This window comes from Piliocolobus tephrosceles, chromosome 12 (genome assembly GCF_002776525.5).
Source record: "Piliocolobus tephrosceles isolate RC106 chromosome 12, ASM277652v3, whole genome shotgun sequence".
NCBI classification, from domain to species: domain Eukaryota; kingdom Metazoa; phylum Chordata; class Mammalia; order Primates; family Cercopithecidae; genus Piliocolobus; species Piliocolobus tephrosceles.
The window spans coordinates 110,745,334-110,771,027 of NC_045445.1; the positions used below are offsets into that span (position 1 = coordinate 110,745,334).

The 25,694-nt window shown below is 40.9% G+C and overlaps 1 protein-coding gene across 1 annotated transcript; it reads right to left on the minus strand.

Annotated features, from left to right (window-relative positions):
* Positions 1–24,659: 24,659 nt before the first annotated feature.
* On the minus strand, positions 24,660–25,407 carry FTHL18 (ferritin heavy chain like 18). Its single transcript, XM_023202627.1, is given in 2 exon segments — positions 24,660–24,971; positions 24,973–25,407. Coding segments are annotated over 2 exon segments (606 nt in total). The 5' UTR covers positions 25,267–25,407.
* Between the last annotated feature and the right edge of the window lie 287 nt (positions 25,408–25,694).

Here is a 25,694-nt window from a genome sequence, read left to right on the forward strand (position 1 = left end):
GACCTATAGTGAGACCTCAATATGAAAATTACATGACTATAAATAGTAGCAAAACTGAGCTGCAATACAGAAATATTTCTGTTAATGGGTTGGGTTTTACTTTCCCTAGGCACAAATGGGGCTTTGACTAAAAGTACACATAGTGATGCCTTATCTTGCTTGGTTATTCAAACATCTACTTGCTAATTTGGATGCTGGAACTGCTGCTAAAGAGATATATAGAAATTGCTCAAGACCTGACAGATACTTAAAATAGCTCAAACCAAACTCCAGGAATAGTCTTTGGCAGAAAAGTGCAATCAGATTTGCTCTAAGATTTCTGAAGGAGGAGTCTTTCTTATCGTTAGCAGTAACTGAACAGTAACTCTCCTTATTTAGTTTGATCGGGTGCTAGAGATGGCTTTTATAAATTTACCCAGGCTAGCAGTTGGTAGCTTTATCACTTCGTTAAAACTCCCCAAATACTTCGTGTACATAATCAATGATGAGACTTTGAAAATGGTATTATAATTATTCCTTTCCTATTTTTAGTTGGATAATTTTAAGACTGTACTCTTATTAGATCTTATGTATCTTCCCATTCTAGAGGTTGTTATAATCCTAAATTTTGTGTTTATTATTTCCATTTATGTGTTTATGTATACATGTAAAATTCATACATACATATTTATTTTGCAAGGTTAATAAACTATTTATAAGCAGTATCATACTGTGTGTACCCGTTATAACTTGCTTTTTGATCAATGTCGGCTTTTTTTTTTTTTTTTTTGAGACGAAGTCTTTCCCTGTCGCCCAGGCTGGAGTGCAATGGTGCAATCTCAGCTCAGTGCAACCTCTGCCTCCCAGGTTCAAGCGATTCTCCTGCCTCAAGCCTCCCGAGTAGCTTTGATGACAGGTCCCCACCACCAAGGCCAGCTAATTATTTGTATCTTTAGTAGAGATGGAGGTTTCATCATGTTGGCCAGGCTGGTCTTGAACTCCTGAACCCGTGATCCACCCGCCTCAGCCTCTCAAAGTGCTGTGATTACAGGGTGAGCCACCACGCCCGGCCAATGTTGACTTTTTTGAGATCTATCTCTATTGATACAGATAGCTTTAGTTCATTCATTTTCATTGCTGTATAGTATTTCATCATGTAACCATACTATACCACAACATACTTATCCATTTTGCAGATGAATATTAAAGGTGTTTTTGTCTTTTTCCTACAAAAATAATGTTGTAAGAATCTACTCATTTTTATGTTTGAGAGTTCCTTTAGGGATTATACGTAGGATGGGAAATGCTGGGTTGTAAGATTGGCCCATCATACATTTTACTAGATATTGTCCAATTTTAAGCCGAAAACATTGAAGCAATTTACAGTCTCTAACAAGAATAATAGAGAGGTTGAATCACTTAACATCCTCACCAAGCCATGGTATTATCAAATATTTTATATTTTGTCAATCTGATGGATGTAAAATAGTACCTTGTAGTTGCTTTAATGTTCATCTCCTATTTTATTGCATTACTATTCTGTGTATTAGTCAATTACTTTTCCTAGTCTATGAATTGATATCTTTTACCCATTTTTGATTGGGTTGTTCATCTTTCTTATGTTAATTCAAAGTAGCTTTTAATATAGTCTGATAACTAATCCTGTCAGTTGTATATGTTATAAAAATCTCTCACAGTCTGTATCTTGTCTTGTCTTATTTTTGTGGTGTTCTTTGATAAATGGACATTTTGAATTTTAAGGTAGTTAAATTTATCAATCTTTTCCATTATTGTTTATACTTTTAAGAATTCCTTCCCTACTTTTAATCATAAAGAGATTCAGAAAATCATTCTCTTTTAGTTTCCTTCTAAAACTTTTACAGTTTTGCTTTTTCACGTTTGGATCTTAAAATATACTAAAATTGTTTTTGGTGGGAAGTATGGATTCAGTATTTTTCTATGTTGCTAACCAATTGCCTGAATCATTTATTGAATTGTTTATCCTTTCCCTACCTAACTGCAAGGTACTTTATAGGTGGGTTATATACTTCCATCATGAGGTTCATAATGTCTGGGTTATTCTATTTTCCTTTTTCTTTTTTGCTTTTTGTGAAAATAGCAGACCCTGAAGATCACTGCCTGGATTCATTATATCAATAGGAGTCACGAATTGGAAATATTCTAATTCTATCTTGCCTTCTTCATTTATTGCTGGAACTCTTCTAAAAACAGAACTCTTCTCATCAACTATTTGGTTACTTTGGCATACAGACCATATAGGAAAGGTAGAAGAAATGCTTGGGTTCTTTCCCCTTATTACAAGCTCTCAAAATAATATGTTGTTTTCCTGGTATAGATTTAAAAATATTTGATGTGTTTTAATTATTGTTGCTATTCTTACTGATGTCCTCTTTTTTTTTTTGTAATTGTTTTTATTTTACATCAAAGCTATATTTGCAGAGTATAAGGAGCCAAATAATTTCCCCATTTACCACCTTCCAAAGGCAACAATTTTGTATTCTTTTAGCTAATTAGTTTGGTATCTTTAAATAACCTGATTATTACTTTCTTTATTTTCAGTTTTCAGCATTATCCGCTGACTTCTACTTACTGAAAATGAGGATTTAGATCACTTCACTTTCCCAAACCTCCACCACACACATGCACCCATCACCTATCATCTTCATATAGTTACAGGATAATCATGATTAGTTCAATCTTAAGTGTTTTCACTATGTAAATACTATTCACAAATGAGCCCCAAATAACAGTAAGATTATTTTTTCCATTTTTGCACAGCATTTTCTTTTACCTGTAGTTAATAATTGCCATGTTTTCTGCTTGTTCAGTTTCCCACATTCTTAGTACAATCTCAATCTCCACCTCTCCATTAGTTGTCTAAATCTCTTCCTAACTCATTCAATGGATCAAACGTTCTCTCCATTTCAATATCTTGAATAAGCTCTCTGAAGTCTTCAGGCTACCTCCAACCCAGTCTGCTGGTGTATAGCTGCCATTGTGTGATCTCCCCCATCCCTTAGCCTGTGAATTTCTGTGGCCTCTTTCATTGCATCCACTGTTTCCTGGCTTCCTTATCTCCCTTTTCCTGGATTATTTCCTTATTTTGATGACGCTCATCCTCTAGTACATTCCTAAGAACAAACACATAGGAAATAAATTTTTGAGACTTCACTTATACAAAAATATTTTCATTTGACTCTCACACTTAGTTGAAAATTGAATAGAATTCTAGCTTCAGAATCATTTTCACTTAGAATTTTTGAAGGCATTGCTCCATTGCCTTCTAGCTACTGGGCTGCCATTAAAATGACTGAAGCCATTCAAATCCCTGGCCTTTTGAATATGAACAGTTTATTCCTCTCTCTGGATAAAGGAAGGATTGTCTCTTTGTCCCTAAGGGCTCCAAAATTTAGTGATCATATGCCTTTGTATGGGTCTATTTTTGTCAATTTTGCTGAGTATCCGATAGGCTATTTAATCTGAAAGGTCACATCCTTCTGTTAAGGGACATTTTATTACTAGTCCTTTAACAATCTCTTTCTCTCAATTTTCTTTGTTTTATTTTTCTGTAATTCTTAATAACTGCACGTTGAACCATCTGGATTGGTTCTTTAATTTTTTTATCTTTACCCTATTATCTATTTGTCTTATTGCTCTACTTTGTGGAAATTTTTCTCAACATTGTATTTTAAACTTTTAATATTTTCATAATTTTAATTTTCAAAAGCATTGCTTTTGTTCTCTGAATGTTCCTTTCACTAGCACCCTTTTCTTATTTAGTAGATGCAATATTCTCTTCTCTCTGAGGATATTAATGAAATTTTTTTTTTTTTAATTTTACTTTAAGTCCTGGGATATATGTGCAGAATGTGTAGTTTTGTTACATAGGTATACACATGCCATGGTGGTTTGCTGCACCTATCATCCCATCATCTAGGTTTTAAGCCCCGCATGCATTAGGTGTTTGTACTAATGCTCCCCATCCCCTTGCCCCCCACCTCCTGACAGGCCCCAGTGTGTGTTGTTCCCCTCCCTGTGTCCATGTGTTCTCATTGTTCAACTCCCAATTATGAGTGAGAACATGCAGTGTTTGGTTTTCTGTTCCTGTGTTAGTTTGCTGAGAATGATGGCTTCCAGCTTCATCTATGTCCCTGCATAGGACATAATCTCGTCCTTTTTTATGGCTGCATAGCACTCCATGGTGCATATGTGCCACATTTTCTTTATCCAGTCTATTGTTGATGGGCATTTGGGTTGGTTCCATGTCTTTGCTGCTGTAAATAGTACTGCAATAAACATACGTGTGCATGTGTCTTTATAGTAGAATGATTTGTAATCCTTTGAGTATATACCCAGTAATGTGATTGCTGGGTCAAATGGTATTTCTCATTCTAGATCCTTGAGGAATTGCCACACTGTCTTCCACAATGGTTGAACAAGTTTGCACTCCCACCAACAGTGTAAAAACATTCCTATTTCTCTACAGCCTCGCCAGAATCTATGGTTTCCTGACTTTTTAATAATTACCATTCTGACTGGCGTGAGATGGTATCTCATTGTGGTTTTGATTTGCATTTCTCTGGTGATCAGTGATGATGAGCTTTTTCTCATGTTTGTTGGCTGCATAAATGTCTTCTTTTTAGAAGTGTCTTTTCACATCCTTGCCCACTTTTTGATGAGGTGGTTTTCTCTTGTAAATTTGTTTAAGTTCCTTGTAGATTCTGGTATTAGACCTTTGTCAGATAGGTAGATAGCAAAAATGTTCTCCCATTCTGTGGGTTGCCTGTTCACTCTGATGGAAAAATATTCCATGCTCATGAATAGATAGAATCAATATTGTGAAAATGGCCATACTTCCCAAAGTAATTTATAAATTCAGTGCTATTCCCATCAAGCTACCATTGACTTTCTTCACAGAATTAGAAAAAACTAATTTAAATTTCATATGGAACCAAAAAGGAGCCCATATAGCCAAGACAATCCTAAGCAAAAAGAACAAAGCTGAAGGCATCACACGACCTGACTTCAAAATATACTACAATGCTACAGTAATCAAAACAGCATGGTACTGGTACCAAAACAGATATATAGACCAGTGAAACAGAACAGAGGCCTCAGAAATAACACCACACATCTGCAACCATCTGATCTTCGACAAACTTGACAAAAACAAGCAATGGGGAAAAGATTCCCTATTTAACAAGTGGTGCTGGGAAAATTGGCTAGGCATATGCAGAAAACAGAAACTGGACCCCTTCCTTACACTTTATACAAAAGTTAACTCAAGTTGGATTAAAGACTTAAATGTAACACCCAAAACCGTAAAAATCCTAGAAGAAAACATAGTACCATTCAGGACATAAGCATGGGCAAAGACTTCATGATGAAAACACCAAAAACAATTGCAACAAAAGCCAACATTGACAAATGGGATCTAATTAAACTAAAGAGCTTCTGCGCAGCAAAAGAAACTAGCATCAGAGTGAAATTTTATTCTTTAAAATTATCTTGTCCTTACAAATTCCGTTTGTCCTCCCACACTGCTATTTCTGTTTGTTTGTTTGTTTGTTTGTTTGTTTTGTTTTGTTTGACCTCCATCTTTCAGTCTGGAGGATTTCCTTGGAAAATTGCTCTCTTTGGTTTGTCTGTTCATCCTTAAATATAATGTATTGAAAAGCTGACTGGAAACTCTATGGGAGTAGTTGGATTTTGTCAAGTGTGGGTAACATGGTAATGTGGTGACATGACTGGCCTATTCCCTTGGGGAACCTTTAATGTAAACATCCACAGAGAAGGACTATCCAATAACCTGCCTGAAGGGCACAAGTCTGACTGCCATTGCTACAGGAGCTGAGTGAAACAAGAAATCTGGGAGATGCGGCATCTCAAATTTTGTCTATAAATGTTCACTTAATCCACTAGTTTTCACACGATACTTCTAACCTCAACTATGCCTGATGTTCTCTGGTCCTGAAGTTCCTTGTCTTATCCTCTGCATAGACTAACCCCCCATTGCTGCTTGAGTCTGGGCAGGACAATCAAATGCTGTCCATAAGGGAGGAGACCATCCCTCATACTGTCTTATGCCCAATTTCTGCCTCCAAAGAAAGAAGAAGTAAAAACTAAAAGGGAGAAATAGAATTCACAGGCAGATAGCCCAGCGTGTGCCGTGGACCTGTTAGTTAAAAATCAACCCCTGACCTAACTGCTTGTGTTATCTATAGATTCCAGACATAGTGTGGAAAAGCATTGTGCAAATCCCTGTCCTGTTCTGTTCTGTTCTAATTACCAGTGCAGGCAAACCCCAGTCATGTACCCCCTGCTTACTCAATCAATCATGACCCTCTCACATGGACCCCCTGAGAGTTGTAAGCCTTTAAAAGGGACAGGAATTGCTCACTCAGGGAGCTCAGCTTTTGAGACACAAGTCTGCTGAAGCTCCCAGCCGAATAAAGCTCCTTCCTTCTTTAACCCAGTATCTGAGGAGTTTTGTCTGTGGCTTGTCCTGCTACACACATAGTGAGGGAGGTGTACTGGATTCCAAATGCTTTGTACACAAAAGTTCACCCAATCCTTCTGCTTTTAGTCCTATCCTCACCCCAATTTTCAGGGTTCACTATTGCTACCAGTCCTAAGCTTTTCAGGGTGCTGCTGGGTGGATCAGATTGGGTCTCAGCTTTCCTCTGTGCCAGTTTAGAAATTAGATTTCTTAGGTTTTCTGGGTCATTTACTGCTTTTCAGTTTCCAAATTGTGTTGCTGTTATCTCCCATTGTACTTATCCTTTTAAGTTTCTGTCTTTAAAACTCCACTTTCCTCTTATTTCAGAGGAGCTTTGGGAAAAAACAAAGAGAAGATAATACATTTCCAGATGCACAATTCCTTTTGGAGTAGAAACTCTTTGTTCTGTCTTCTATTTGTTCTTCTGTTCTCTTTGTTCAGTCACTGATTTTCAAGAAATAAAATCATATTCCAATTGTATATATAGAACATATTAGGGATAGGCTTTGCACAATGGCTCATGCCTGTAATCCCAGCATTTTGAGAGGTCAAGGCAGGTAGATCACTTGAGGTCAAGAGTTCAAGACCTGCCTGGCCAATATGGTGAAATCCCATCTCTACTAAAAATACAAAAAAATTTAGCTGGGCTTGGTGGCATGTGCCTGTAAATCCAGCTACTTGGGAGGCTGAGGGGAGAGGATCGCTTGAACCTGGGTGGCAGAGGTTGCAGTGAGCCGAGATGGCACCACTGCACTCCAGCCTGGGTGACAGGGTGAGACTCACTCTCGAAAAAAAAGAAAGAACATATTAGGGATAAATAAACTCACTTTTCCAAGATGACAGATTTGGAGGTGGGCAGTAGCTCAGTATATCCGTGTTGAAGAAAAATCCAATGCTGTAACACTATGCAGCTGTCACATGCCTGACATAGGTTACTCTAGTCTGCCTGCTCGTTGCTTTGCAGTTGACCTCTACCAATGTCGTGGCCAAGTAATAAAAGCCAGAGTCAGTTGCTGAATACAAAATGACCTGACTAAAACATTCACATGTTACTCTTATTTGCAAAAGAAAAAAGAAAAACATTGAACTGATGTGACCTAGTATTTTTCATGATAATAACTATAATTACCTAACCAAGCTGAACGAGCCTTGGAATTTATCTGAGAAAAACTACCAATACTAGGTTCTGGAAACTGGAAGCACGACAAATTTGTGAGTTGGATGTTTTAGAGACAAGAGAAAAGCTGAGGTCATCTAAAATTTAATTTAGTGCCTGAAAGTAGGTCTCAAAATGAAAATGATGCTTTACCCTTTTGAAGCAGAATTTTCTGTATCCTATGTCTCTTGAAGCAATTTACTGCATGGATTTCTCTTAGGTCGGCAGGATGGTTAGTCCAAGTTTAAGCCAAGCACAATTCACAGTCAATTTCTGCTCAGATTCGTTACTGTTGCAGCTAGTTGTGAGACTTATTGCATCAGTAGGAGTCAGACTAATATTGCCAGCAGATCATGTCATAATTTGTTACTGAAACTATTCATTACTATCTTTGCCATTTCTTTCTTTATTTGGGATATAATCTGTATCTCCTTTATTAAAATGTGTCAGATATGCTGATGTTCTGTACAACTCTGTTGTATTCTCCTGACTTTATGGATGAAATGAACCTATATAACAAACCTAGGATTACTCTATAAGAATGCCTCTTAGTTAATTATACTTCCTGTTAGTACAAGTCTATTCTAAAATGCACTTAATTGCATTTGCAGACATTTATTTTGAAATTGGTCATCATTGGTGGTTTGTGGCTTTGCTCTCAGGAAGAAGGGTGCTATATTTAAATTAATTAATAAAGAATAAATACACTTGAAAAGGAGTTTATGATTTGGTGTTCCTAGAGTGAAGATGTGGGAAGAGAAGTCCTGCAAATGTGAGGACTCGATTTTACAGAAAATTGGGTCTCGGGTAATTTAGTGACTTTCTCCCATAATGCTCAGTTATTTAATGGTGGAGCTAGGAGTAACCAGTTCTCAGGTGCCCCAGGCCCATTCTCTTTCTACTTTACTATGGGAACAGGATCTTTCAGAAAACTTTTCTCTATGTAATTTACTTTTCATAAAATAATAATAATTAATAACTTGGTGTTTTTTTATTTTTATTTACAAATAATATAAAACTTACAAAATAGTTGCCTATACAATACACATGACTTTCTGTAGTTTGTCTAAGACTTTTAGTTTATTTATTAGTTTGAAAACAGTTAAGATAAATACCTAAATTTCTTACATTTCATTTGTAGATTGGATAAGTTTTTATTAATTATGATAATATTTAAGGGTATGTAAGTATAAATACAGGTCTTCCATTAAGTTAAGGTATAATCTTAACATATATTATTTATAAATTTGGTTCTTATAAACTTTAGACAATATTCCATGTATTTGGATTGATAGTTTCACCACTTACACCAGCTGGGTACAGTTTTATGATGTATGTCCTTGTTTCTCTGTCAAAGTGTTATTATAAAGTATAAAACACATAACTTTCTACATTTAGATAGATCAATTTTTAACATTTTACGAGTGTGTGTCACAGACACACAAACACACTGAAATACCTGAATGAAGAGACAGACAGATGCAGCTAACTTCATATATTTCCCAAGAACAAGAGAATTCTGGGCCAGGCACCATGGCTCACACTTGTAATCCCAGCGCTTTGGGAGGCCAAGGCAACAGGATCTCTTGAGCTTAGGAGTTGAAGGTTACAGTGACTTATGACCAAGCTAATGTAAGGCAGCCTGGGTGACAGAGCAAGACCCTGTCTCTAAAAAATATTAAAAGAAAAGTAAACAAAATAATGAAAATTCTCTTACAAAACCGTAGTACACATATCCAATTCCAGAAACTTAACATTGATACCATGCCCTTTATTATATAACATACAATCCATATTCAGTTTTCACAGCTGTTGCAACAATGTTTTTCTGGTCATTCTACTCCTTTTCCTCCTAAATCTAATCCATGTTCATGTGTTGCACTTAGTTGTCACGTCTCTCTAGGCTCCTTTAATATGGACTTGTTCTCAGTCTTTCTTTGTGTTTTATGACATGGACATTCCTGAAGAACACAGGCCTGCTGTTTTGTAAAATATCTCTCAGTTTGGGTGTGTCTGATGTTTTCTCCTGATTACAGTTGGTTTAGGTACTCTTCTGGCAGAAATATGACTTAAATGGCTCTGTGTCCCTGTTAAAGCATCGCAACAAGAGGCACAGGATGTTGGTTTGTCCATTATTGGTAATAACAGCTTTGGCATTTGGTTAAGGCCGGGGTGGGGGGTCTTCCAGGTTTCTTAGCAGGTTATTTTCAGCACAGCATGAGAAGCAAGAAAGTCTACATGGCAGAAAGTACCTAAAATCCATTTGTGAGCTAAACTAGGGGGAATGCTGAAATTAACTAGGGTTAGACAGGGTTATTTGCAGTGCCAGCCAGTGTGATTCAGCCCTCAGCTTGTACTGTTCTCCAGCCCTCCTTCTCCTGCCAAACCCTACAGCCTGATTCAACGGCAGTCTTTGATGGGGCGGCCTGCTGAGTCACTTTAGGAGCCAATGCTATGTAGGTATTCCTTCCTCCACAGGAATTCAAAAAATATTATCTCAAAATCTAAAAACACATGAGTTGGATGACACTATGGTCTGCATATTCTCAGCCTTTATTGATTGGTTGCAGAAATGTTTGATTGATAAGCCTGGCTTTAATTGAGCTTACTTATGTAATAGGCAATCATAATAGCCCCAAGGAATATATTTCCCAAGGCACTAACCATAGTAACGGAGACCCCTTCCCTTGCCCCATTTCCTTGCCCTGTCCTGTGCTAAGGTAATTGACTGAATAGAATAGAGCTTGAGCCTGGCACGGTGGCTCATGCTTATAATCCCAGCACTCTGGGAGGCTGAGGCAGGTGGATGGCTTGAGCTCAGGAGTTCAAGGCCAGCCCGGGCAACATGGCGAGACCCTATCTCTACTAAAATTACAAAAAATTAGCCAGATGTGGTGGTGCATGTCTGTGGTCCCAGCTACTCAGGAGGCTGAGGTGGGAAGATGGCTTGAGTACAGCGGGGCAAAGGTTGTAGTGAGTCAAGATCGCCCCACTGCACTGCAGCCTGAGTCACACAGCCAGGCCCTTTCTCAAAAAAGAAAAAAAAAGAACATCGAGAATAGAACATGAAAAACACAGTTGCGGCTGTTTTCCTCAGGGGAGCCATCTCACTCTAATGGAGGTTCGACCTCCTACCCACCCCTATCCCCTGCCTTTCCTCTTACTAAGATGGGATTATATTAAACATTTTTTACTTGGCACAAATATTCATTCTTGATCACAAACCACTGGGTTGTCTGAGAAAGGTGAAGTCATATAAAACTATGGGCCTTCAAATAGGATACTCCACCCTCTTTGGGGGCTGATTAGAAACTAACATGAATCAAATAAAACAAAATGAATGAAGTAGCTCTCTGTAGAGGTGTTTACCGGCCCAACTTCCAAACTTCATAGTTATTTAATCATGGATTGCTACTGGGACTAGAGCTTCTCCCACATTTTAGAATGTTATAGTTTTAAAAAAGAGTGTTACGAATGATCAATCTGCTAGCTGCCTCAATTTCTTCATTACAAATGAGAATAACCTGATCTAAAGAGACATGTTTGGAGCAAAGTTGAATTTATTTGGCCCTCTGGTCAAGTCAAGCAGGTTTAGCTTGGAAGAAACTGAATCACACATAAACTAAAAGTGGGCTTGCTCATGGATATGAGACTGTGCCTTGGGAGTTGGTAATAGAGAGGGGTTCTTCTCTCAAAACCTTTTTGGAGAAAGTCACCATAGGAGTTCCTTGTTCTTCACCCCAAATCTCCACAGTTTCTGCGAGTCTGCTAAATTCCACGTCTGCTCCTTTCTGTTTTCTCACCCTCACTCTTGCTTTTAATTTCCCAAAAAAATCTGGTAACACCAGGGGTAGTATCTTAGCTTAAGTTCTCCCAAAAGATGATTCTAGGAGAAGGGTTTGGATACAAGCAGTTTATTTGGGGGATGTCTTAGTTTGGGCTGGTATAACAGATTACCATAGACTGGGCAGCTGAAAGAAAAATAGTATTTTTTTCACTGTTTTGAAAGCCAGCAGTCTGAAATCAGGATGCCAGCATGGTTGGGTGCTGGTAAGAGCTCTCTTTTTGGTTTGATAATGGTAGTCTTTTTGCAGTGTCCTCATATGGTGGAGAGCAGAGAAAGAGAAAAATAACCTCTGTCGTGTCTTCTCAGTGCACTAATCACATAATGAGGGCTCCGCCCTAGTGACCTGATTACCTTCCCAAGGCCTCCTCTCCAAATACCATCATACTGAAGATTAGCATTTCAACATATAAATTTTGAGGGGATACAAACATTCAGTGCATAGCAAGGAGTAATACCAGGAAGCATAGAGGGGAAAACAGAGAAAGGGGAAGACATTCAATAAAAGGCACATTCATGAGTGAGTTATTACTAGGGAGCTCAATGCACTAGGGACCTGCTGAGAGACTTTGCTATCTCTCATACTGCTAATCATGAGAGATCATGCCTTAGAATTATCCCTCCAAGAGGAGGAAGGAAATTGGAGAGGTACCCACCAAATTCTGTTCTTCATTGGTTGAAAGTCACTTCTAGGACATTAAATTGCCTGGCCCTTGCTGGCTTGCTCCCCAAGTGAGTGTAGCATGCTCTCATAGCCAAAGAATGTCCTTAGTCACAGAAAGACACGTACTTAAGGTAGTATAGCCTTGGGTAGTATAGGAACAAGTAACTGTCCACAGAAGTTGCACATGATCTCCTGGTTACAGATGGGGTAGCAACAATGAGTGACACTACGGGGAAGATACCTGAGGCAAGCTGGGCCAGGCAGCTGGTAGGGAAGGTTGGAGTGCCCTAGGCCCACACTTCAGCAAAAACTGTATGCATAGCGGTTCCCAAAGACAGGAATTGTGAAAGGACTGGTACCCTAAAACCGGTCTGCTAGTGCCTCTTTCCAAACAACCTGTATAGGACCAAACAACCTCCCCCCAACACACACACACTGAGCATACATACACACACTAAAATTCTAGGAAAGCCTCATGCTCACGGTCCATACATTCTATCCTTACATCTTCAAGGAAGCAATAAGTCCATCGGCAGAAGTAAGTATTGCAATAGTGTCTTTATTAATCGAATTCTGTCTGTCACTCTGCTCAATTTACTTTTTAAGATCATGCTTTGGATGAATTTTTTAAATGAGTTCATGGGAATAGAGCAGAACGAATACCCTATGTGGCCCTTGGAAAATCATTCAAGTCTTCTAAATTACACATAAGAACTTTAAAATATTCAACCTCTATTCATGCTGGGGTTGAAAGGATAAATAAAGCAGCCCTTTTTATTTCCCTCCAGAGTCGCAAACTAATTGAGACATAAAACACAGGAATAAAACAGAGATAAAAATATCACCTTTGTTGAACTAAGATTGAATTGCAGAATGAGACTAGATTTATAGTCATAATGGACCCCCAAAACTGTGCCCCCAACAATCTGCCCAAGAATCCAGCCTCCCACTCATAGCAGAAAACCATTCCCTAAGAAATTTAGCACATGGAGATTGTAAGAGTGTTTGAATCTTCTGTACAAATTATAGGAGAGAGACAGAGAGACAAACAAAGAGAAGTAGAGCTGTAGAGCCACACTGTATTATTTGGGTCTTTTTGGAAGCAGACTCTGAGACAGAGTTAGTAGTGCAAACAGTATATTTGGAGGTAAATCTTGTAAAAGATGAAAGGGGGAGGAAGCAAAACTGGACAGGGAAAGTCTCAGACTATGCTGTGGCTATGACACCTATGAAAGGAAAGAGGCGAGAAAGCAAGATGGAGTGAGGGGGAGAAAGTAAGATTGGGCAGGACAAGCCTGGGATCTCAATGCAGATTTGACAAAGTCTCAGTCAACACATAGCACAGCTCCAAAGTAAACAATTCCTGGCCGGGTGTGGTGGCTCACGCCTGTAATCCCAGCACTTTGGGAGGCTGAGGCAGGCGGATCACGAGGTCAGGAGATCGAGACCATACTGGCTAACACGATGAAACACTGTCTCTACTAAAAATACAAAAAATTAGCCGGGTGTGGTGGCGGGCGCCTGTAGTAGCTCCAGAGGAAGCTACTCTGGAGGCTGAGGCAGGAGAATGGCGTGAACCTGGGAGAAGGAGCTTGCAGTGAGCAGAGATCGCGCCACTGCACTCCAGCCTGGGCGACAGAGCAAGACTCCGCCTCAAAAAGAAAAAAAAGCAAACAATTCCTGTTAATTGAGTCTCATATTGGCAGAAACGGGCAGGTCTTAGCATTCCTTCTGTGTTTCCTCATGGGCTAGGCTTTCCGAGAAGAATGTGGCCTTCAAAAGTTGGAGGCTGTCAAGTAGCCGCACTCCTTGCAACAGAGTGGCAAGTTCTTTCCGGAGAGGTTCTCCAAGTGGCACACCTAAGTAGCTGCCATACACATCTACTTCGTTCCTTATCTTACTGTTTATGATCAGAAAAGATATATTTCTTCACGGCTGGAAAGGAGTAGACAAGGGAGCAGAGAGAGGCTGGCAGTGTTAACAACATGTGTTTCGTTCTTAGGGAATGAAGTGGAAACACACACACACACAAACAAATGCATATTAAGGAGAAGTCCTTTATGGAAACATGAGGCATATGAAATAATTCTCATCCCTTACCCCTTGCGACAAATATCATATAAATGCACTTGCCTTCTAGGGCAGGTGGGTCCTCTTAACTGGAGAACCCTTTATGTTGATGAGGTGGAGAGCTAGGTGGGGCTCAACTGCATATCACAATGGAAGAGAAAAGAAGTGAGGGGAAGGATGAAGAGAATGGAGCCTATAACACAGAGTATTGTATGAAGGACAGAGAGAAAATCATTGTATCAGGAAGGCCAAGAAGGGACTTGGGAGAATATAAATGTCAATAGAAATTTTAAAGTTGATTGTTTTGAGGAAAATGATGTGAACTCTTTCTTGGCCTCTACTGTGAAATGTTAAGAGAGTCTACATTGTCCTGAAGTGCTTTCGTGAAAGTGGATTTTTCATAGGATACCCAGGAAGGTATTGACATTTACGTCCGAATGAATATGCCATGCAGCAAAGCCAAGTGGCTGAGATAGTAATCTATCTTAGGTCTGCATGGTGACGAAGCCCATGAGCTCAACTGTTAGGCTTAGACTGCTGTTGGTTGGCTTCAAGGAGAATAGAAGTGGTGCACAAAGTTGATGGAACAGCCTAAGAACTTTGCCTTGGACATGCCAGCATTGTGGAGTTCCTCATTTATGGGGTTGTGTTCCAAAACTCGGGTGTGCCCTCAGAGAGTGTGTACACACTCTTGTTTTCCATAGTTACTCCCACAGGCCAGTCTTTGGCTGCCTCCAACAATAAGTATGGCAAAAGAGCACAGATAGTACACTGAATCACCAAGGCCAAATAAGAGAGGGGTGAGGTTTGGTCCACTTTCAGTCCCAAGCCCCATGATTCCCAACTATTAAAAAAGATATTATTAGACAAAATAAACAAAACAATTTGAAAAGGATATATTCATGATGATTCTAATTATGTTCTATATCAGTATTATATCAACTGGGTTAATAGGAACTATTTTGCAAAATGGATTAACTGTTAAAAATATGTTAATGCTTATCCAATATCATGGAGAGGAAGGTTAGTTGATTTACAGGAGCAGTTCCATTTATTCAGAAAAAAAATCCTATAATAGAAAATTTACTCAGTAAGCCATGCTACCTTATTAATATCATTTTGGAGAAAATAAGTCTAACAGATGCTGTTGGTGCCCTCCCCCACAGCCCCTTGGCGTTTACCATGTTCATACATGCTGTCCAATCTGCAGCTGCCAGCACCTACAACCCTCAGCCTGAAGCCTTTCTTTGGACACTGAATCTCTTTCTGATCCTCCCCACAAGCAACCCCCAACCAATGATGGATCGAGTTACTGGATAAATATCCCAGCTCCCTTGTGCCATGACTGGTATAAATCAGAGGCACGTTCTCCCAGGGAGATTATGTTCTCCTTGACTTTGGTGATCTTGCTTAATAATGCAAATGTTATTGGCTTCTTTCCATTCCCTGTTTTTATTTCTTTATTTCCTTACTGATAGTTGCTGGTATTATCTGCCAAATAAATTACTTACATTTAAACCATTGTCTCAGAGTCTTCATTTTGCATTACAATAAAGGACTACCGAGACTGGGTAATTTATAAAGCAAAGAGATTTATTTGGCTCAACACTCTGCAGACTGTACAAATATGAGACCAGCAACTTCATGGTTTCTGGTGAGGCCTCAGGAAGCCTCTACTTTTTGGCAGAAGGCAAAAGGGGAGTAGGCCTATCACATGGTGAGAAAAGGAACGAGAGAGAGGAGAAGGTAAGAGGGTCCCTTAAACAACCACCTCTCCCATGAACTAATAGAGCAAGAACTCACTCATTACCATGGGGAGGGCACCAAGCTATTCATGAGGGATCCACCTCCATGACCCAAACACTTCCACCAGGACCAACCTCTAACATTGCATATCACATTTCAACATGAGATTTGGATGGGACAAATACCCAAACCGTAGCAGAGTCACTTCTGTAAGAACACAAACCAAAACATTTCATTTGCCTCACCTGTTGCTTACTAAGGAAACTTCTGATTTGAAGTTGAGCTTCTCTAGTGGCCAGTTTCTGATCAAAGATGCAGTAATAATCTCTCCCACTTGTATGAGTCCTATTTGTGGCTGATTAATAACTTGGAAATATTGTTGGTGTGAGTCAATCTTCTAGAACAGGGAATGGCAAACTATAGCCTGTAGGCTAAATCTGGCCAGCCTATAAATTTTGTAAATAAAGTTTCATTGGAACACAGCCACATCTACATATAGTCTGCAGCTACTTTCACACCACAACAGCAGATTTAAATAGTTGTGACAAAGACAATATGGCCTGTAGATTGTAAAATATTTACACTTTATAGAAAAAGGCTGCTGATCACTCACGGAGAAGCTGTTCAACTTTGGGTTCACTAAGAAAATCAAACCTGTGGATTTATAAACATGAGGGTCAGAACTTGGACCAATGTCATCTCACCAAGTGGCAGCCGAGTGAGGCTCTCAACTTAAAATGCAGAAGAAATTTCTAAGTCACAAATATCAAAAGTGACCCCTTCCTGAGTAAGTAATAACAAAGCTAACAAAGAAAGAAAGAATATATCTGACCCGTTTGGGAAATTAACCAGATTGCATGAACTTTGTGTCTTGTAAAAAATCCTTCTGAGTAGAGACTAATTGCTAAAAACGTATTTTTGTTCAGTTATCCACAATCTAGTTGGTGGATAAAATAGACAGGCCAATAATAATATTCCAAGGAACACATGGACATTGAAAAGAATAACCTTTCGCTATAATTACTAGGTCCACTACCTCACTTCTACTCATTCTTTAATCCACTGTGATCTGACTTTTATTTTCAAGTAAGTTCAACTTATCACTTTTAATTTCCTGTTTATATATATACCAGGGCTTAATGAGAGAAAAAATTCACACATTTCCTGTACTCCAGTGTTCCATAGCCTATTAAAAGATCCAGGCATATGAAGAAACAATTGTCATACAGAGTGGCAAGTGCCATTAACAAGAAATGTAGTATAAATGGAGGTAAGACAAAGGAGAAGGTGATCAACTCTGTTTGAGGGTGGGTCTTAGGCTGGGTTCTTTGGAAGCGGAGCCTGAGGCAGGGATTTATTAAAGGCATGCACTCTGGAGGAAACACGTACTGCAAGATAGGGCAGGGGAAAGAGCCAAGCAAATAAGTGATCTTGGTCAATGTCTACCGTTGGCTTCACATAAGACAGATTCTGGAGCACAAATCTCACAGCAGAGAGAAAGGGACAGGTCCAGGCTTTTGTACCTCTGTGTCACAGGGCCATTGGCTGTGCCAGTTAGCCAAGGGTATTCCTTCTGAGAAGGTCACAGGCATAAGCCATCAGCTGAAGTACTCACAAGCAGCTCAGCATTTGGGTATTCTGCTGGTCAAGTGCATCTGGGCAGAGCACCAATATCATCTATTAAGAGAGGGTTAGAAAAATTAGATTATATGTTTATTACTTTGGGCAGCTCAACATCAGAACACCATTCCTGTTTGAGATAATAGGACAAGACAGATGGCAGACAAGGCTCCATTTTGCATGATGCTTCCCGTTTTCTGAGCCTGGTCCTACGGCCTTCCAAGTTTGTTATTGTATATCCTTCTTTAAAAATTCCTTTTCTGCTTTGACTAGCCAGGATCAAATTTTATGGTTAGGGAGCTTTGACCAGTACAGAGATTAGGAAAATTGTTAGATCATAGATCATCATAGCCTGAAAAAGATAAGGCCCATTGAGGGGGAGAAGAGCATATGGAGAGGAGAGATAGTACATATATTCAGGCTGAGTAAGAACCATAAATCTAGGGTGACTATAAAATGTGTTACTTGTGAATGTAGGGGAAAGTGTGGCAAATCTAGTGAGCATTTGAGAAAAAGACAATGAATTAATCGTGGGATTTGTTGAGTATGAGTGTTCTGGGTACACCGAGAGGGAGACGCTTCATAGGTGGCCTTTCAAGTGTCATGGTCAAGATGAGCCATCTGGAACACACACACACACACACACACACGGGGGGGGGGGAGAGAAGTGACCACTGGGGGTGGCTAGGCTAGGCTCAGGGGGAAATGAACACAGAGCAAGAGTTGAAGAGGACAAAAGCAGAATTCAAGAGGGTTATTAAATCTATGTAGTTCTCTATAGATAAATATTTGGCAAATCAAGAGAGGACAGGAAAACCAAGGAAAGAAGGACTAGCCAACACAATTAAATGGCTCCAGAGTGATCAAGCAGGGCAAGGGCTGAAAAGAGACCAGTGTTGATGTTAACTAGTAAGTCAGTGATGACCTTTCAGAGGAGACTTTTATGGAGTTCCTTCAAATATAAAACAATGTATCCCCCCTTCTGTGTCTAGTAAATACATCACCTCATCAACAAGATTCCCTTACAACCCTGTGTTTGTAACTGTTCCCCCTCTATTGGGTCCTATGCAATAAAGAAGCGTAACTAAAGTACTCTCTTCTCTCTTCTCCAGCTGCGGAACTCCAACTCATCCTTCAAGAGTCAATGTCACCTCCACAGTAGGTGTTTCCTGACTCCTCAGGTGAGAATTAGATCCCGTTTCTCTCCTGGAGTCACACAGTACTTTGTGTTTATTTCTTTTGTAGATCGTACTGAAGTATATTGGAGGCATCTATTTGTATGTCTGTCCGACTGAGACCACAATCTGTGTCCTAGTCACCTTGTTTTCTTAGCGTCAAGCATAACGTGTGGAATACATGACAGAACCCAATATAAATTGTTGAAAAAATGGCTATTTGGCTGAAAAGAAACAACTGCATGAATGCTCCCTTCCTACAAATTTTTACCTTCAGTCTATTTCTTGATTTATAGTTCTGAATACATATTTTGAATTGGAACTTATGATTTTCAATATGCTTCATAGAATAATTAAACATTTGGGAGGAAAACAATCATGCACAGAGAAGTATCCCAAGGGAAAAAAATAAATAAATATCCTTGGTGCATGTGGTACAGTTAATATATCATTACAATAAATTATAAACCAAAACCAACTTATAAAACACAAAAGTTGAAATAGATATAAATGGAAGAAGTCTATTACTCCTCATGCCAGGAAGTAGCTTTCCATATCAATAAAAGGTAAATGCCTCACAGACAGAAAAATGATGGAAATAGACTGTGATAACTTAAAAATGAGCACACTTTAAACAGCCTCTGTGATGAATATGTGATTATGAAGAATCCATCAAAAAGGCTAGTCAGGCATTGTTCCACTCTGATGCTTCCAGAAGCAGGATGACTGGTGGCCCTCAATTTAAAAAAGGCACAGCGAGAGACAGGCTAAACTGAAGACACAAAGGCGAGAGGTTGACTTGCTGAAATATACAAAGATACTAGTCTGAAAAGTAACGATTGAAATTGTAGTAAGTGTGAGTGTTCGCGATGTGTCTAAAATATTACAAATATCCAAATCATTCTAAAATATTAACGGAGAGAGAGAAAAAATAAAAAGAAAAATAAAAAGACAAATAGATGCGCAAAGAGAGGTGAAAAGTTTATAATATTTGGTAGCTTTAGGTGAATTCAGGGTTGCGGCAAGTTACCATAAACATGGATTGGCAAAGACTTTCTATAAAGAATGAGATAGTAAATGTTTTAGGCTTTGCAGCTACTGCAAATGACCTCTGTCTCAACTACAAACTCTCCTGCTGGAGTGAAAAAGTAGCCACAAACAATAGGTAATTGAATGGGGTGGCTGTGTTCTAATTCAACTTTATTTACCAAAAAAATGGGGGCCAGATTAGGATTGCTGGCTGCAGTTTGCCAGCCCATGCTATACAACAAACCAATTTGTGATAAACAAGAGAATAGATAAAAGCTAGCGTGTGTGTGAGAGAGACAGAGATCACTGATTGTTGAGTCAATAATTGTTGAAGTTACAGTAAGTTTTTATTGTATTTGGTCTAGTACTTACATGAGGGTATAGATTGAGCACGTTGATTAAGTCCAGGCATTAGTATTATTTTCAGCTTCTCTAGGTGATGTCAAGGTGCAGCCATATTTGGCAACCAGGGTGCTAAAGAGTGCTTCTCAAATTCCAGTGTGCAAATTGATCAACCAGAGTCTTCTTAAAATGTAGATGCTCATTCTGTAGCTCTGGGGTGTGGCTTGAAATTTTGCATTGCTAGCAAGTTCTCAGTTTAGATTGATACTGCTGGTCCACAGACCACACTTTGAGCAGCCAGATGGTAGTGCTGGTTTTCAATGCCTGGCATGCCCAGGCCCTGCCCCAGAGGCTTATGTATTTGGTCTGGGATGCCACCTGGATATTGAGATTTTCAAAAGCTCTGCAGGTGATTTGAATCTGCAGCAAAGCTTGAGAGCCTCTATGCCAAAGCTCATGATGATATGTCGATTTTAGTTACGTTATCAGTGGCCCTAATGTGTTCTTTTTTCTCATTCTCCCCCCAAGGTCCACCCAGCCATTCCTCTCCTTTTCAGCTCCAAACATCCAGACGAAGGTGGGGATCAGGGTGAGCACTTCATCCTGTTGCTTTTGTCCATATCTGAAGAGTGGGAGGAAGGTCAGGATGGAAACAGGAGACTCAGGCAACCTGGATTTGGGAAGAACAAGCAGTGTTCTAGGAGTGAATTCAAGGGAAAGTTGTTTGACATAGAATGGGCGGGGGCGGGGAATAGCTCGGAAATTTGTCACAGCACAACCTTCCTCCTGTCTTGGGTCTGAGGTATGTGTGGAGTGGGGGCAGGGAGCGAAAACAACCATGTACCCTCCTGAGTCCTGGAGACACCTGACAACCAAACCAACTTCTAAGGGTTTTTCCTTCTCAGTACGCAGGGCGACTTGGTTACTAGACATGCAAGAGAGACCCCCAGTGGCAAAGTGTAGAAGTGAAGTATTTTCCCAAAGCATAAAGACCACAAACATAAGGGAAGAGGATGATGGCTTCCAGCCCATTGTCTTCATCAAACTAATGCAGGGACAGAAAATCAAATACCACACGTTCTCACTTATAAGTGGGGGCTACATGATGAGAATACATGAACTCAAAGAAGGGAACAACAGACACTGGGGCCTACCTGGGAGTGGAGGGTTGGAGGAGGGAGTCTAGCAGAAAAAATAACTATTGGGTACAAGGCTTAGTACCTGGGTCATGAAATAATCTGTACAACGACCACCCCGTGACAGCAGTTTATCTATATAAAAAACCTGCACTTGTTCTCTTGAACCTAAATGTTAAAAAAAGAGTAGAGGATGATAATGGTGATGACAGTGATAAATCATGGGTACCACATAGTGAACATACACTGTGCCAGGCATTGCTCTAAGTGATTTACATATATTAACTCATTAATCTCAACAACCCAATGGAGATAATGCTTTTATTATCCTTATATTACATATGGAGAAACTGAGGCACAGAAAAGATAAAAAACTTGCCCAAGTTTACCCAAAATGAGTGGCTAAGATGGGATTTCAACCTCGGCAATATGAGGTTAAGAAAACACTACACCAAATTTTCTCTCCAAAACAGGAAATTAAGAAGTCCCCTCAGTCAACTTAAAGTTTGAAACACTCAAAAATTGACGCTTGCTCTGTTCTTTCTCATATCCACAGGAGAACAGTCAAGGGACATATGTATTTCAACAGGTAACAGCTGAGACAAAGTCAGAGAATTCAGAAGTCCTTACAGTAGGCAGCAAAAGAGATGCAACAAGAAGACCGAGTTTGAATAAGTTGCATAAAAAGGCGATAGCATTTTCTGGAAACTGGACTCAAAGTGCCAGAATCCTAATTTTTAAGAAAAGTGTTAAAGTGCAGACATGTGGAAATGTGGAAGATAATTATTGCACAACTAAACTTGTTCATATCTTAATAAATGCTTATATGGTTTGTCCGTGTCCCCACCCAAATCTCATCTTGAATTGTACTCTCATAATTCCCATGTTTTGTGGGAGGGACCCATTGGAAGATAATTGAATCATGGGGGCACTTTCTCCCATACTGTCCTGCTGGTGGTGAATAAGTCTCATGAGATCTGATGGTTTGATAAGGAGAAACCCCTCGGCTCTCATTCTCTTCTCTTGTCTGCCGCCATGTGAGACATGACTTTCACCTTCCACCATGATTGTGAGGCTTCCCCAGCCACGTGGAATGGTAAGTCCAATAAACCTCTTTCTTTTGTAAACTGCCCAATCTTTCGTATGTCTTTATCAGCAGCATGAAAAATGGACTAATACAATGCTCAAAACAATCTGCTAGCTTTAAAATGATGCAAGCTACCAGTATATCTTTGACTAAAGCATAGAGTCTGTAAATTTTTGACTTTTACCTTTGTAACCCACAGAAGAAACAAGATTTTTTTGTTTTTTGTTTCTTGTTTCTTTGTAGCTTTCTCTTGTGCCCCAGAAGATAGATGTTTTAAGTATTTTTCCACAGACATGGGCAACATTAGGGTTTACATGGATGGAGATTTCCTGTGGTCAAATAGAGAGGGGACTGAGAGAGGAGAAGAGTTTTTAAAGGGGAACAAGAAAAAAAAAATAGAGAAACAAGTGTATCATTTCCATATGGAATCTTCTTTATACTAGGAAATAATATCTTTCTGTCCAGAGCCATGAAGAAAACATAAAAGGCGAACTTTTCTCTCCATCTTGAAAGGCGAATCCAAAGGCCACTCGGAGCTTCTCAGAAACAGGAGGATTTTCAGTTAAGCTTGGGGCAGACATTGGGAATAAGCTAATAAACTTGGGGCAGACAAAGGTCAAGATGGGACCAGAAACTCTCTAGGTGTTCAAACACCTCAACCATCCTCTAAATGTTAGCTGCCCGGCACTTGGGACTGCATTTTTCATACTTTCCCTTATACTCTCTTTCTGGTGAGCTCATCCAATCACATGACTTCGATACCATCTATAAAAAGTCCCTCATACGTCTACTTCCAATCGTAACATTTTTGCAGCTCTTTGATTCACATTTCCACTTGGATATCTAATAAAAATCTGATTTTACATGGCATGCCCTCCCCACTCCTCCTCCCCGGGAACCCCTGCAACCGTCCCCAGGGGGATAATAACACCATCATCAATCCAGGTCTTCAGGTCCAAACTTCAGAACCTACATTATGTTCCCCCTCTCCCATTCCTCACCTCCTGTCCATGAGTAAAGTTTGTCTCTCCTTGTCAAAAATCCATCTGGAACTTGTCAAATTCTCTTCATTTCCTCAGCCACCATCACAGCTTAAGCTGCACTAGTCTCCTAACTGGATCAGCTACACTGGCTCTACCTGATCTGCACCTTTAACTCTCTGCCACCCCTCTACATTCTTCAAAGCAGACAGTCACTGCCTTGACATTTTGGGGGCTTTTATTCTACTTTATATTCAGTATCACAAATTTGACCTTCAGCTTTGACCTTATGTTATTCAGTCCTTCTTTTGAGCTTTTTTTTTTTTAACCAGCTTTAATGGAAGAAATGGTACAATTGAAGGAAAAACCATGAATGGAGGATTCGTAAGGGCAATATGCAGGAAATAAACCCCTATCTGTGGGGAAGGCAGCCTAAAGCTCAGTCCCATTATCCATGTCACTCAGGGTGAGCTTGCCAAAGTGGTACTCTACCATACCGTCCACCAGAGCCCCCATCGTGCTCCCCAGAAGCAAAAATCCTTAGCAGTTGCATATTTTGTTTGTTTGTTTGTTTGTTTGTTTTTTGAGATGGAGTTTTGCTCTTGTTGCCCAGGCTGGAGTGCAATGGCAGGATCTCAGCTCACTGCAACTTCTGCCTTCCAGGCTCACACGATTCTCCTGCCTCAGCCTCCCAAGTAGCTGGGATTACAGACATGTACCACCACGCCCGCCTAATTTTGTATTTTTAGTAGAGACAGGGTTTCTCCATATTGGTCAGGCTGGTCTCGAACTCCTGACCTCAGGTGATCCGACCACCTCAGCCTCCCAAAGTGCTGCGATTACAGGCATGAGCCACCGCACCCAGCGATGCATATTTTAAAAAGAAAACTTTTCATGTCAAGTTAAAGACTATATTATTTTAATCCCTGCCCAATCACATTTCCTACCCTTCTTCTCCAGAGGCAACCACTAGGATGAATTTCATACCATGCTTTACACCTCACCATGCATACACACCCGCAGATGCCATGGCCCAAGACTGCACACCCCACCCGACCCCATGCACCCCACCCATCTCACCCCATCCCACCCCACCTCACCCCACCCCATCCCACATGCCCTCAGAGTTTATAAGGGGAAGACTGATATGTTTGCCAGGGACCCATAGAATACCTTTCCCCTCCACCCCCGCAGATCCTCAGCTGCATGCAGATGGGGCAGAGCTGAGTGGAGAGACTGCTGGATACCTACTTTAAACCTGCCTGGGGATGTGCCCTGATTCCTAAAAGGTGAGAGTGTTTTAGACGCACATCAACTGGGCACCTTTATTGCTTTGAGAACAGGTAACTTTATTGCCAACAACCGTAAAACTGAGAGGAGAAAACTGAAGAGAACATTCTGAAAGGGCAACATGGACGCCCCGCCTGGTGGCCGTACCCGGGGAAGGCACTCCGTGGCTGCAGGCCCCCTCTGGGCTCCAGTGTCTTTCTCGCTGCGGCCCAGGGTGAGCTTGTCAAAGAGGTACTCTGCCAGGCCTGCTTCCCGGGCCCACGTCTTGCGCAGGTTGCTCAGGTGGCCACCCAGCTCTCTGATGGTCTTGGCCTGCTGGTTCAGGAAGTGGCTCATCCAGGAAGTCGCGCAGGTGGGGGTCGTCTTTCTCCTTGACCAGCTGGTGCAGCTCCAGGAGACTCTGGTTGACGTTCTTCTCCAGGTGGAAGGCACACTCCATGGCCTTGAGCCCGCTCTCCCAGCATTGGCGCTCTGGCTTTCTGATGTCATGAAGGCAGATGCGGACACCGCGCAGGTTCTGCAGCCTCATCAGCTCCTGGGCGTGCTCCCTCTTCTCTTGCCACTGGCGCAGGAAATAGCCGCTGAAGCTCTCCAGGGCCACATCGTCCTGGTGGAAGTAGAAGGCCATGGGTAGGTACACATAGGAGGCGTGGAGCTCCAGGTTGACGTTGATGTTGAGGGCGACCTCGCAGCTGGGGCGGTAGTTCTGGTGCACTTGCCACAGCGGGCCCAGGGCAGGCAGAGCGGGTGCGGGCAGTAGGTGGGGTAAAGCGGTGTGGTCGCGAGTGTCCCGGAGCGGGCAGCGGCATGGGCATGGGCATGGTCATCGGCATCGGCAGTGGCCATGGCGGCGGCAGCGGCTGGGGCCTCGGAGCACCACCATCTGCAGTGGTGGCCGGCGGAGGGGCGGGGTCCTCCAGGCCAGGCGGTGGTGGTTGTGGCAGGGTCGGGGAAGGGACCGGAAGTGGGCGGGGGGGACCCTTATCGGGGGAGTGGCGCGCGCCATCAGGCGGGCGGGGACTGGTGCACAGAGAGGCGGAGGCCTTCAGAATGGTG